The 13,766-nt window shown below is 44.3% G+C and overlaps 2 protein-coding genes across 2 annotated transcripts in view; one reads left to right on the forward strand and one right to left on the reverse strand.

Annotated features, from left to right (window-relative positions):
* LOC126203449 (glucose dehydrogenase [FAD, quinone]-like) overlaps positions 1-7,393 on the forward strand; it is a gene marked incomplete at its 5' end in the record, with an annotated part of 43,919 nt that extends 36,526 nt beyond the window's left edge. The window contains one exon of the mRNA XM_049937766.1: positions 5,807-7,393. Within this exon, the coding sequence (XP_049793723.1) occupies positions 5,807-7,393 (1,587 nt within the window). The remainder of the gene's footprint in view (positions 1-5,806) is intronic.
* Positions 1-13,766, reverse strand: part of LOC126204455 (flotillin-2) — a 441,744-nt gene that overhangs the window by 406,257 nt on the left and 21,721 nt on the right. The window lies entirely within an intron of this gene.

Consider the following 13,766-nt stretch of genomic DNA (forward strand, 5'->3'; position numbering starts at 1 on the left):
TTGTTACCTGTGGGCGAAACTGAAGCGTCAGGTGTACTCAAATAACCCCAAGAGCTGCAGCAGAGCACTGGACGCGCTATTACCGCTCTCCATCAGCGGAGAGTTGCTACGCGTGTCTCACAGTTTGCGCGGCTCTACACGGTGGCCGTTTCCAGTACCTTCTGTGATGTCCACTGACAAGGATCAATCCCGCGCTGGTCTTACTGTAAATACAGGGTGTTTATTAAATTAGTTACACAAAGTAACCTTTAATTGTGGAAAAGGTAAATAACTTTACAGAAAGGTTTGATACAGAACTGAATGCACTACATCTTCAACTTTTATTTCCAGTTTCCAGTGCGGCAACCTTTTATAACTCGACAAATTTCCCCTCTGGAATCAATTTCCTGCCAAATCCTGTGAATCATTTCTTGGTGTGTGGTCACAACTGCTTGTGTTATCCGTTGTCGTACCTCCTCGACGTTTCCCGGAAGCGGAGGAACAAACACGCCGTCTTCAATGAAATCCCACACATCGGGGTCCAATGAGGTTAAATCAGGTGATCGTGATGGGACGTGCGAAATGGTCAGATTCCTACGGAGGTACGCGACAGTTTCACGATGATAATATAGTGGCGCGCCATCTTGCTGGAAAATAAATCCTGTGCCCATATTCTGTTGTCACTGACACATTAGATAATGTTCAAGCACGTCCAGGGACGGTATGGCAGTTACAGTTGACTCGGCACAAAAAAAAAAAAAAAAAACCTAAATCTTACAGATTACAGCGCAAAACACATTTACATGTTCGATTACGTAACGTGGTTTCTGCTCATGGCGAAAGTGGCTTCGTCACTGAACAATATTTTACTAAGAAAATCACCTGTAGCCTGCATTTTGTTAAACATTTCAGCACAGAACTCAGCTCGTTTTTCCTTGACACTTTCTCTTAAAGCTTGCAACAGCTCCTATTTGAAGGGTTTGAATGACAGAGGCGTACGCAATCCTAAGTGTAAGCTGGCACGCCTCGTTGATTTATCCGGACCATGAATGTAAGACTGGCAGACTTGTTCAACTGATGAGTCAGAGACTGCTCGTTGACCCTGATTCGGAGTCCTGGGGATGCCCATACAGTTTTGGTGAAATGGTGGTACCAGTTAATGGCAGTTTGTCTCTGTGATATTTAGTCATGAACTGTCTCTGGACTGTAGTAACGTATTTGGATTCATGATACCATAAACAACGCTGTGCCGTTGTAAAACTAACAGTGTTAGGCGGGAATAAAACTTGAAGATATACCACACCCACCGCTGTATCAAACATTCCTCTAAGCTGTTAACCCTTTTCACAATTAAAGGTTACTTTGTATAACGAATTTATGAACTACTTGTATTTTCTGAGCCTGTTTTATTTTACGATCCTGTATAATACGACAGAAGACTGTCATTTGTATAAAAGAACGTAGCACTTCATGTAATAATTAATACCGAATCCATGCCACCTGTGTACATAATTTTTACTTTGCGTCCACCAGGTGTGACATTTGGTAACAAAATTTCTCGATTCGACCACTGTGTTCTACACCTGCTGTAACATTTAACAGGAGCAAGACTCTAAATCCTTCAACACTATCGCAACGCATTTCTTTCATCCAAGTTTATGAAAGCATAAATAGTAAAGCATACGCAACTACCAAGCCTTTGGCTACATATTAAAATCAAGTAAAAAATGCACTTCGAACTAAAGACTATGGAATCGATTCCCGTTTGGGAAGGGGACAATTTTTCTTCTTTAAATTTCTTTAAAGTCAGTACCGCCATTTGACTGTTGTTTATTTGCAGTGTTACATTTAGACTTACACGATCACGATTTCGGCTTCAAAGTGCCATTATCAAGTGTTATAAGTCTTATACAGTGCCTAAGATGACATACTCTCGTATTTAATATACACTGTTAGACACATTGTCGAAGGGTCGACATTTCTGGTAAAACCTACTAATTGTTCCATCAGTGAGTATACCATCTTGACTAAATTATTAAATTTTCCTTCTCTTTCAGTCTGGCGCTTTTAATTCAGAGCGTAAGGACTGTAATCAGTGCTGCCAAATTAAATGCCTGCTGGAACAAAGCGCTGATTACTCGTTGATGCTGGTCGCTGCAACCAAACGACACCCAATCTCGCGCTCCGTTACTCCGTAAGGGCTAGAGAGCAAGACAATGCAAAAACAGGGAGAAGCAGAAACTCGAAACAGCCGTCTATGTTTTTCACTATATGCTGTCTTAAGAAAGAGACAAATGACTATTTAAATACGATAGTTTATGTGCAGATTGGTAATGTCTAGATAAATTTCCCTTACAAAACCTCAGTAACAACTAAAAACAGAAAGGATGTCCAAATTCTGAAGCCAATATCCAGTTTTCTTTAATATCTTGGTTGCAAAATATTACCTAGAGCAGATATACAAAACATGGCTGCATTTAAACGTATGGCCTACCGAAAGCCTGGAAACCCCCTTCTGCAGTGCGGACCACTCAGAGACGAGCAGGCAGAGAGTCGGCGAGGTGCTGGAAGGCGCTGGCAGCCGTGTGCAGCCGCGGAGACTCCACAGCCGCGCCGCGGTCCTCGGTTGAGGATCCGTTGCGCGAACAGCCCGATCGAGGTTGTCCCGCAGACCATCGATTGGGTTTTAATCCGGCGAGTTTGGTGGCCATTTTTGAGATCGTATCCGTAAAGGCTTCACGGGTTAGGTTTTCCAGTTCAGCCTGAACTGCGAGTTGCAGGGATGACTTTATCTAGTTTTCTTTATCAACAGAGTGAGATCTGCTCTGGCTTAAGGCATAAAACTGTGAAAAGAGATGGATAATTTCAAGTAATTTTATATTGTGGCTGAAAGTATTTGTTACAGTGTCTGATCCACAGTATATGGACACTTATTTGTGCTCATTAATATGATGGCTGGAGCTCTGTTGAGGAGTCCTTCAATAAGATGTCTCATTGTCTATGGAGAAACGGCAGCCCATTCTCTCAAGTGCTGGAACCCGAGAAGGCAGTGATGCTGGAGTTTGGGGTTTGAAGCGAAGTCGACGCTGTAGCTCACTCCACAGGCGTTCCATTGGCTCCAGTTCGGGACTCTGGACAGGCCAGTCAATTGCGAGAACCTATTTGTCCAAAAACCATTGCCCCACAGATGTTGCTTTATGACAGCGTGGACTGTCATGTCGAACCGATCAAACATCGTCTCCAAACTGTTCCTCTACTGTACGCAGTACAAGGATTATAGCTCATAAGTCTGTCTGTATTAGAATTGTACAATATGAATGTATCTGAGGGAAAAAAAAACGAAGAAAAGACATCAGTGTTGGCACTGTACACCCACGTGTCCGATTTCTACAGGGTACAGAGTGATTCACTTGTTGCTGGTCATCCACTATGCAGTGATGTTGATCTTTACACCACCTCGACATTGTACTCCATTCCTTAGGACTCCCTATGCACATTCACTGTGCTAGGTGGACTGCGGGTAGCACTTTGGAGCTCACGGGTGATTCCTTCCGCTGATTTCACGCCAATGTTTTACAGCCACCCTTCGCAATGCTCGACGGTTCCTGTCCATCAGTACAGGCGGCCTGCCTCTTTTTGATGTAACTGTGGTTGGTCGTTTGCATTTCCACTTCACTATTACATCACCAACAGTCGACCTGGGCAGCTTCAGGATGGTTGAAATGTCCATGTTCCGGTGACGTCACGTTGTCAGTCACTGAGCTCTGCTGACCTCCGCACTCTGCTGACCCTGCTCGACCGTTGGCAACACAATCCTCCCCGCCTCCTTCAGACTGGCGGGTCTCTGAACATTTAGTGGCCAATTCTGCCTTCTGTTCGGATGTCCGTATACTTTTCATCATACACTGTATGTCACATCAGAACCAATTTCGATTAGATTTAAATCGAATGATTGCATCGATCTTAGTTTGGCATGAAGAGTTCAGAATCTGACGGAGTTATTTCACAAGAGTCAAGACCTAGTTCATTATCACTGTTAACTGGACTAGTTGTTAGTTACACGTTCCATAAATCATTTGATTGATTCTTTTATCCAAATGATATCGAGCGAGTGAGTTTACACTCACTCCGTCTTCAGGCCGCGAGTGGCCTACCGGGACCATCCAACCACCGTGTCATCCTAAGTTGAGGATGCGGATAGGAGGAGCGTGGGGTCAGCACACCGTTCTCCCGGTCGTTATGATGGTATTCTTGACCGAAGCCGCTACTACTCGGTCGAGTAGCTCCTCAATTGGCATCACGAGGCTGAGTGCACACCGAAAAATGGCAAGAGCTCATGGCGGATGGATGGTCACCCATCCAAGTGCCGGCCACGCCCGACAGCGCTTAACTTCGGTGATCTCACGGGAACCGGTGTATCCATTGCGGCAAGGCCGAGTCAGTTTACAGGATATTTTAATATGGTTACTGTTAACATTAATGAACTTTTGGTCCTTCTCATATGTTGTTGTTGTTGTTGTGGTCTTCAGTCCTGAGACAACTATGTTTAAAAATACATTTTTTTTACTAGCTAGAAGGTTTTAAATGGAAATTCGTCAGTCGAATAGAATGAGCTGTCCAGGGCTGTCACACATTTTATGGTATTGTACAAATGATATGGTTCAAATGGCTCTGAGCACTATGGGACTCAACTGCTGTGGTTATAAGTCCCCTAGAACTTAGAACTACTTAAACCTAACTAACCTAAGGACATCACACACATCCATGCCCGAGGCAGGATTCGAACCTGCGACCGTAGCAGTCGCACGGTTCCGGACTGCGCGCCTAGAACCGCGAGACCACCGCGGCCGGCGTACAAATGATAAATGATAATTTTTGTTGCTGCATATTGATATCCTTTCTGAGCCACTGACGACTTTAATAGTGGGTAATAACGGTTATTTTTCCCACTTGTGTGGAAAGTTCCTCTGTTATTCTCAAACTAGGGTGGATTATTTATGACTAATTTAATTAGCGAATATATGTATTGTGACAGTGCAGTTAAAATGCCCAGCTATTTGAAGGCGTACGTACATGACGTCCATCGGTTAACACCACGAATCACTCTTACTGCTCGGTTTTGTGCAATCAGTATTCTCTAAGAAGTCAGTTAGCGTAGAAAATATTCCACAAGACACTAATGAATGGAAATAAGCAAAAAATGTCAGGAGGTTAAGCCTTTCGTTTCCAAGATTAGCAATATAAACAGCAAAAGTTATTGAACTTAATTGCTTGAGAAACTCAGTAATACACTCATTCTGGTTCAAGTTTTTATCAGTATGTACACCCAAAAATGCAGAGCATTCTATCCTATTTACTGACTCCTGCTCTTGTGGTACATCGATTGTTGATTTGACTATTTTGTGTACAGAACTGAATATAATATGGTTTTTTCTTCAAATTTAGGCAGAGTTGATTTCTGAGAAGTACTTTGTAGTTACTTTATCTCTAATGGATTTTGTTGTAAAATTAATATCGCCTGCTAAAAGTATCAATCCTGCTTCTCGAATGTTAAGTGGAAGCTCATTCTCTTGTGTGAGGAACAGTAGTGGACCCAATATTGAACCCTGCGGGACTCCTTCGCCGATTTCTCCCCAATCACTAAAATTTTCTACTCCTCCAACATTATCTGAATTATTCAGCACATCTTTTCGTATTCTGTTCGTTAAGTATGATGCATACCAACTGTGTGTAAAATCATCAAATACATAAGACTCGAATTTTTCTTGACGCGGATGTTTACATTCGAGAGTGTGATAATAATACTGTTTTCACTTGCCGCCGACAGGTGGAAGGAATGAAGTTCGCGATGGCGCTGAGCAAGACGAAGGTGATGCGCCGGCTGGGCGCCAGGGTGAACCAGCGGCCGCTGCCCGGCTGCGAGCACGCGGGCGCCTTCGGCTCGGACGAGTACTGGTCGTGCGCGGCGCGCCACTACACGCAGACCATCTACCACCCGGTCGGCACCTGCAAGATGGGCCCCCACACCGACCCGGAGGCCGTCGTCGACCACCGCCTGCGCGTCTACGGCGTGCAGCGGCTGCGCGTCGTCGACGCCTCCATCATGCCCTACATCGTCAGCGGCAACACCAACGCGCCCACCGTCATGATCGCCGAGAAGGCCGCCGACATGATCAAGGAGGACTGGGGAGAGCTCCACGACCGGGACGGGTCCGACGAAGAGGAGCGCACCTGGGACGTCGACGGCAGCGCACAGCGGCAGAAGCGCTTCTCCAAGGAGTTCCAATCCAAGGATGCAGAAGAGATAAACTGGAGCCAACAAGTAGAGTCCCAGTGGCCCGCCAAACAGTTCCCGAGTCCGCAATCTGAAGACCTTACCTCTTCTTCTAAGGATCATCAACCCCCGATCACTGAAGTGGACTGGCCGCATCGTGATGAAAATATTAAATCCCAGGTTTCTCGTGACAGGAACAGGAGCGAACTGTATGAGAACAAGGGTCTTTACGGCGACTTCCAAGGGCGCGATGATACAGAAGTCCAGGGCAGCTATTCTGAAAAGCAGCAGCATAGCGCAATTGAACCACCAGGCACTTATGAGGAAGATGAGGGCTACAAACTGGAACAGCAATGGATCTCCAGCGCCTTCCAACCTCTTAAATTCGAACAGAACAGTAACAAGCACGAAACGGATAATGAGTTGACATCCGATGTTCTACAGCCAGCAGAAATTCATCAGAAAGCTCAAGGACAGGGTCCGAAAGAAAGAATATGGCCCTCTTATATCATGGGGCCAAAGGTCATCAAAAGCAAGGAGCAGAGCTTACAAAATAAGTGGTCTTTGGATGCAGCAGTGCTTCCAGAATTAATGAGAGACACGAAGCCTGAAAATATTGAACATTTCGTTCCTTCAGACCAGACCAACGTAAAATCTATAGTTAAAAGTTCAAATGTCTTCTCTGGACAAAATGAGAATATTGGAACCACATGGCTCTCTGAAGAAACACGTAAGCCAGAGATTGAGAGGAACGATTTCTACGACGCCAGTCGACAGAAGTCGCCTAGCGAGGAACGTAAGCAACTAGGCGACGTGTCTAAAAGGAAATGGACTTCTGAACATCAGAAGGCTTTGGTCTCCAAACAAAAGAAGGAGGGAGAGAAAAGGAAAAACATGTGGCTGACAGAAGAAACTCAGAGCACCATTATGGGACAAAAGGACTGGAATCGACAGACAGCAACCAAACTATTTTCGGAGGGGTCTGGACAAATAGTTCCCGAAGATCTTTCGTGGACAGACAGTTTCGTAAAGCCGTACTCTGGTAATCTTAAGTACTTCGTCTCTGAACGAAATGGTAAGACCACTACGATGTGGTTATCAGAAAAAATTCAACCAGCTATCGTTGAAGAAATGGGATAGAGAGATAAAATGTCATTAGCCAATTGAAACGCTTCGTCACTACGATAAAGTTTGGAACAGCAACGACTGAAATACATTGCTTACTGCGGCAGCACGTGCCTCACTCACTATATCGATTACTTTGTTATGAGATTTTTCCGTCAAAGAAATGTTAAAGAACATTAGGCTTTGGTGATTAAAGACAATGAATAGACCGCACCGAAGTGTAGTTATAATGAAATGACGAAAAGGAACGAGTGGAGAGGTGGTACTGAAGATGCACTCGTTCCCTGAGGAGTCAAACAGCTTTTTTCTTCGTGGTGTGTTCCTTAGAATGAAGTGGCTAAACAGAAGTGATATCAGACTCCAGTCCAATCGATACCCATTGAGTAAACCATTCAGTAAGCATCCTGAGAAACCGTTACTGTGGATCACGTAATGGTATAACCCGCATTTAAGGAACTTCGCTAGCAGAAAAGTCGACGAATTGTACTAATCAAAACTCAAAGTTCATGAGACTGAAAGAAAAAGCAGAACAACACTGGAGCCTGGGAAACAGTACACCTCAGCTATAGAGGCAGGGCAGCTTTGGATAAGGGGCCGTGCAATGAACTCCAACCTCTGTTTCCTTCTGATAGCACGGGTAGGTGTTTATGCACATACGTACGCTTCGTGGAACTGCAGACCATCAGTTGAAGGTCAAAAGCTCTTAACAGACAATGATGAACTTTGTTACTTTGTCGCGAGAACACAGCGAACGACGTCAATGCAGCGTGAAATGGTATAGTGCAAATAATAGTGTTATTTAAGAAAAGTGCAAAGACGGATAAATGATGTAATTTATACAGAGACAACGTGTCGCCATATACTACGATCCGTGAAACTGTGCTTTGATAAACACATTGTGTACCAAAAGTTTACACGTATCGTTCCACAAAATCAAACGTGTTCCAAAAAACTCACCGGTGCACTGGAATGTATTCCTTCTAGTCTTCTGGGAACAGACTTAGTGCTTACACGTGACAAGTGAGGTCTGTGCGCCTCCACCCCCTGCGAGCAGCGAGCTGCCCGCGCCGTTTACCCTGCCACGCCTCGACAACTGACGCTTGCGGGAAGTTGGGGTTTCCCTCGCTCCCTGAGACGTACTGCCTGGACCCGAGAACCAGTCGCGCACAATGTGTCAAACTGTCGCGTGTGATCACCGGTTTGCTGTACTCGAGTGTTCTCGAGATAGAGACGGTAACTTTGAATATTCATTTACCGCTTCCGCTTGGAGATCTTCCTTGCTCTACGAAATATGACAAGTGCCCGCAGAGGACATCATTTTCACAGAACGATATAACGCTAAAGCCTCTCCTAAGAGAAGTGGAATATGGGTGCGTTTTCATGCAACAGAATAAACGTTAGTGACAATTCAGAGCTATATAAGACAGTACGCGAGAAGTTTTCTACGAACGCCGTTGTCAGTAATATACAAACTGTTCTATTTATAATTTCCTATTTGTTCCAGCATCTGAAAGTAATTGTACAAAACACATCTTATTCAAAATTTTCTGTCTCTTTTGTGATCACCTTAGCTGTTAGCTTCTTTTATAAGCAAGGAAAAATCTCCTCTGCTCGATGCCACTGACACTTCATAACTATTAACCCGTAGTACGCTTTGGGAAATTTAAGGCTGAGTGAATACATGCTACGCATTTGATCCTGTTACAGCCTGTCACTTCGATAATCTGAATACTGGAACTCTGCGGAACAATCACTCGGGTTTTGTATGTCATGCTTCAGTTCCATACAGATTTAGTTCCTCGGAAACCGTCAATTAAGCACATACCTTAGCGCTTGTTCAGCGACACACGAAGACCACTAATAACCTTTTACCGCTAACGATTTCGTCATTTAACGACTCAAACTTCTAGAACCTGTACTTCCTACTTTCTATGTGAAAGTTCCGTGGCAGTTTTCTTCTTAGGGACAACTGTCCTTCATACTTTGTTGGTACTGCAGCTCAGACCTTGACAACAGTACACATTCCTTAGAGTACGAACAGAGTGTTGTGGTAATGCATCTTTATTAGTGTCTCTACAAGATAATTACGTAAGAATGTAAATGTTCGACGCCGATTTTTAAAGAGAATGTGTTACATTTCAATACGCAAAAACTCGACATATAAACAGCTAAATGACTTAAGTTACACTTGTATTTAAAAGCAATAGCATTGGTTACTGATTTGTGTAATGATGTAAAAACTTATTTCGTTGATAAAAAAGACATGATGATTTTTTAAATCTCGCTGTGCGAAAAGATTGTTGTCAAATAAAGAATTCGCTTTGTTGTACCTACTTAGAACTCAAAATCTGACTTTGCTCGTAGTAAATTTTTCACCATCAGCCGTGACGGCTTAATGAGGTCAAACACTTCGTCTGAAGCAATAAAATGATCTAAAAATTTCGAATGAGGTAAGAAGTACGGATCAAGCATTTCTGCGACATTTTTCTGTTTATTCTGTTAAATATGAAAACTACAGGTTTGGTCTACTTGTTCATTTATGTGTATTCATAGATCTATAAAAAAGTACTTTGCATTTACTCCTGTCCACGCCAAGTTCTCATGTTTTGCCACCCTGAAACGGAAGCAGTTGCTGAGAAGTTCTCTTTTCTGTAATCCTCAACACGGTAGCCACATCTCGAGGTGGAGAAGTAGTTTACGTATAAAAGCCAGAACTCGCGGGGAGCTGGAATTTAAACGTCAGTCACTGTCATCGCAGAGTCCATTACATCAGACTGACAGGTTTGCCTGTCTTCCGGTTGAAGAGATGCGTCATGAATTTTGTGTGACTTCAGTGGAAACGCTGGCATAGGTCCAGAAATTATTAGCTGGAGGCTGTGACCAAAAAAAAAAAAAAAAAGTGAGGTCGGGGACGAAGCCAGCTGCACCTCGACACCAACTGCTGGGAGGCTGCCGCGGCGGATTGCACACGGAGCAGGCTGGTCGACCTTGAGCGCAGGCGCAGCAAAGTCCGTCTGTGTGTGTGGTGCTCTTATGAGACAACTTGCATAGCAGTATAAGCATTCTTGAGCGCGTGGGCTGAAAAGTAACCGCTTTTATACGTTACATCCAGCCACGGAGGCATTCGCACACAGAGAGATGTTCTCTGTAGAATACGGTCTCGACAATGTCATCCTCCGATAGTGATTGGAATTAATGTCCCGATTGCTTGCACACATTAATCATACAGAATCGACACATTACTATCCTTTCGGTTTGTGCGAGGATAGACCACAATTAATTTTAAATAAGTACGAGAAATCATTAAAAAAACTAGACATTTCATGCCGAGCCAGTCCAAAAAATCCATTTGCTATCGTCTAATTAGGACATATGCTCACTACTCTATTTCGCTTAGTGAAGAAAACCATGTTCGGTGCTCAGTGTACTGCAGAGAGCAATACGAAGGTTGGAAGTTTGATAGTGGCAACTGTTTATTTGCAACTCATACAAAACAGATGCATGTTTCAAAGTTTCACTGTCCTTCGAAGAAGTCATTAGCATTGTGTATCATCGGTTGTCAGCGAAGTGGAAGTTGTAGGATGCTCTTAGCAGCGCCTGGTGTGTTGATTGTTCGAGTGGAGCGGTCCACTGCCTGACGAATCTCTGTAACAGCTCTGAAGCTGGTGCCATCAAGTGCTTCCTTCAATTTAGGACTCGAGTGCAGTCACAAGGAGTAAAGTTCGGGGAGTGGGATGGGTGGCAGAACACTTTCCAGCCTCATCGAACGAGAAAATGAATAAGTTGCGCCATATTTGCCCGACCATTGCCCTGCAAAATGATGGGAGGGTTCTGCAGGAAGTGTCGGCACTTCCTTCCCTTAGCAGTTCATTTTCGGAACACAGCCTGCGACCAGCTTAGAGTAGGGAGCAAATGGCGCAGGTTGTGACTGATTCTTCGATCGTTTGAGCTGGAAACTGCTGGTCCCCCCACCACACACAAGCCCTTGCGATTCAACTTGATTCTTTAATTGCAGGGAGCACTTCACGGCATTCGCTTCACAACTGTTACAGAGATTCGTAAGGCAGTAGACCCCTCCCTCTCATTGCCAACATTACAACTGGCAGCACTTAATCCTCGTGACTTTTCTGAAAGAAAGTAAAACTCTGAAACATGTATCTCTTTTTGTAAAAGTCGTTAACGGTCAGCACTATTAAAGCTCCAATCCTCGCAAATCACTAGTCACATCTTCAGGTACTTCGCTCTACTCTCCACAGTAACGACGTTGCAACATTGTTGTTCTAATCTGAATGTAAATAATGTACTGCTAACAGCTTGAATTCCTGAAATCAGAACTACTTTGTACCTACATTTGAACGGTCCGTCGTATTAGAAGTTCTATCGACATTTCTAAAATGTCATCATTACGGCCCAGATTTTAATTACCTAAAAACTAGCGAAATATGCAAGCATTTATGACCTAAAACTTACATAAATATGACCTTAAAAATAAAATATGGCTTAATAGAAGTTTATTTAAAGCATTCTTGCTTGTTTAATTAATTTTTTATTCACCATAAAGTAATACAAATTCACTTCTCAAAATATTGTAAGTATAGTTCTTTCTTACTGTAGGGTTTGTGGCTAATTTGCACCTATTTTTTGAATGTCTGAATGTTTTATTTTCTAAACACACAGCACAGTGAAGAGATCATCTATCGAAACAGTAAAACAATGTTTTTATTTCTAAATAGTACACTATTGGCCATTAAAATTGCTACACCACGAAGATGACGTGCTACAAACGCGAAATTTAACCGACAGGAAGAAGATGCTGTGATATGCAAATTATTAGCTTTTCAGAGCATTCACGCAAGGTTGGCGTCGGTGACGACACCTACAACGTGCTGACATGAGGAAAGTTTCCAACCGATTTCTCATACACAAACAGCAGTTGGCCGGCGTTGCCTGGTGAAACGTTGTTGCCGGCCGATGTGGCCGAGCGGTTCTAGGCGCTTCAGTCTGGAACCGCGCTACCGCTACGGTCGCAGGTTCGAATCCTGCCTCGGGCATCGATGTGTGTGATGTCCTTAGGTTAGTTAGGTTTAAGTAGTTCTAAGTTCTAGGGGACTGATGACCTCAGATGTTAAGTCCCATAGTGCTCAGAGCCATTTTAACCATTTTTGAAACGTTGTTGTGATGCCTCGTGTAAGGAGGAGAAATGCGTACCATCACGTTTCCGACTTTGATAAAGGTCGGATTGTAGCCTATCACAATTGCGGTTTATCGTATCGCGACATTGCTGCTCGCGTTGGTCGAGATCCAATGACTGTTAGCAGGATATGGAATCGGTGGGTTCAGGAGGGTAATACGGAACGCCATGCTGGATCCCAACGGCCTCACATCACTAAGAGTCGAGATGACAGGCATCTTATCCGCATGGCTGTAACGGATCGTGCAGCCACGTCTCGATCCCTGAGTCAACAGATGGGGACGTTTGCAAGACAACAACCATCTGCACGAACAGTTCGACGACGTTTGTAACAGCATGGACTATCAGCTCGGAGACCATGGCTGCAGTTACCCTTGACGCGCCTGCGATGGTGTATACAACGACGAACCTGGGTGCACGAATGGCAAAACGTCATTTTTTTGGATGAATCCAGGTTCTGTTTACAGCATCATGATGGTCGCATCCGCGTTTGGCGACATCGCGGTGACCGCACATTGGAAGCGTGTATTCGTCATCGCCATACTGGCGTATCACCCGGCGTGATGGTATGGGGTGCCGTTGGTTACACGTCTCGGTCACCTCTTGTTCGCATTGACGGCACTTTGAACAGCGGACGTTACATTTCAGATGTATTATGACCCGTGGCTCTACCCTTCATTCGATCCCTGCGAAACCCTACATTTCAGCAGGATAATGCACGACCGCATGTTGCAGGTCCTGTACGAGCCTTTCTGCATACAGAAAATGTTCGACTGCTGCCCTGGCCAGCACAGTCTCCAGATCTCTCAACTGAAAACGTCTGGTCAATGGTGGCCGAGCAACTGGCTCGTCACAATACGCCAGTCACTACTCATGATGAACTGTGGTATCCTGTTGAAGATGCATGGGCAGCTGTACCTGTACACGCCATCCAAGCTCTGTTTGACTCAATGCCCAGTCGTATCAAGGCCGTTATTACGGCCAGAGGTGGTTGTTCTGGGTACTGATTTCTCAGGATCTATGCACCCAAATTGCGTGAAAATGTAATCGCATGTCAGTTCTAGTATAATATATTTGTCCAATGAATACCCGTTTAGGGCCTCACATAGCCGAGTGCCAACAGCTTCCAGTCGTTTGATGGCTTTTGATATCACTGAAAAATTGGCGATGATGTATGCCAAGTTTCGAGACAATGTA

Source organism: Schistocerca nitens, chromosome 9 (genome assembly GCF_023898315.1).
Source record: "Schistocerca nitens isolate TAMUIC-IGC-003100 chromosome 9, iqSchNite1.1, whole genome shotgun sequence".
NCBI classification, from domain to species: Eukaryota; Metazoa; Arthropoda; class Insecta; order Orthoptera; family Acrididae; genus Schistocerca; species Schistocerca nitens.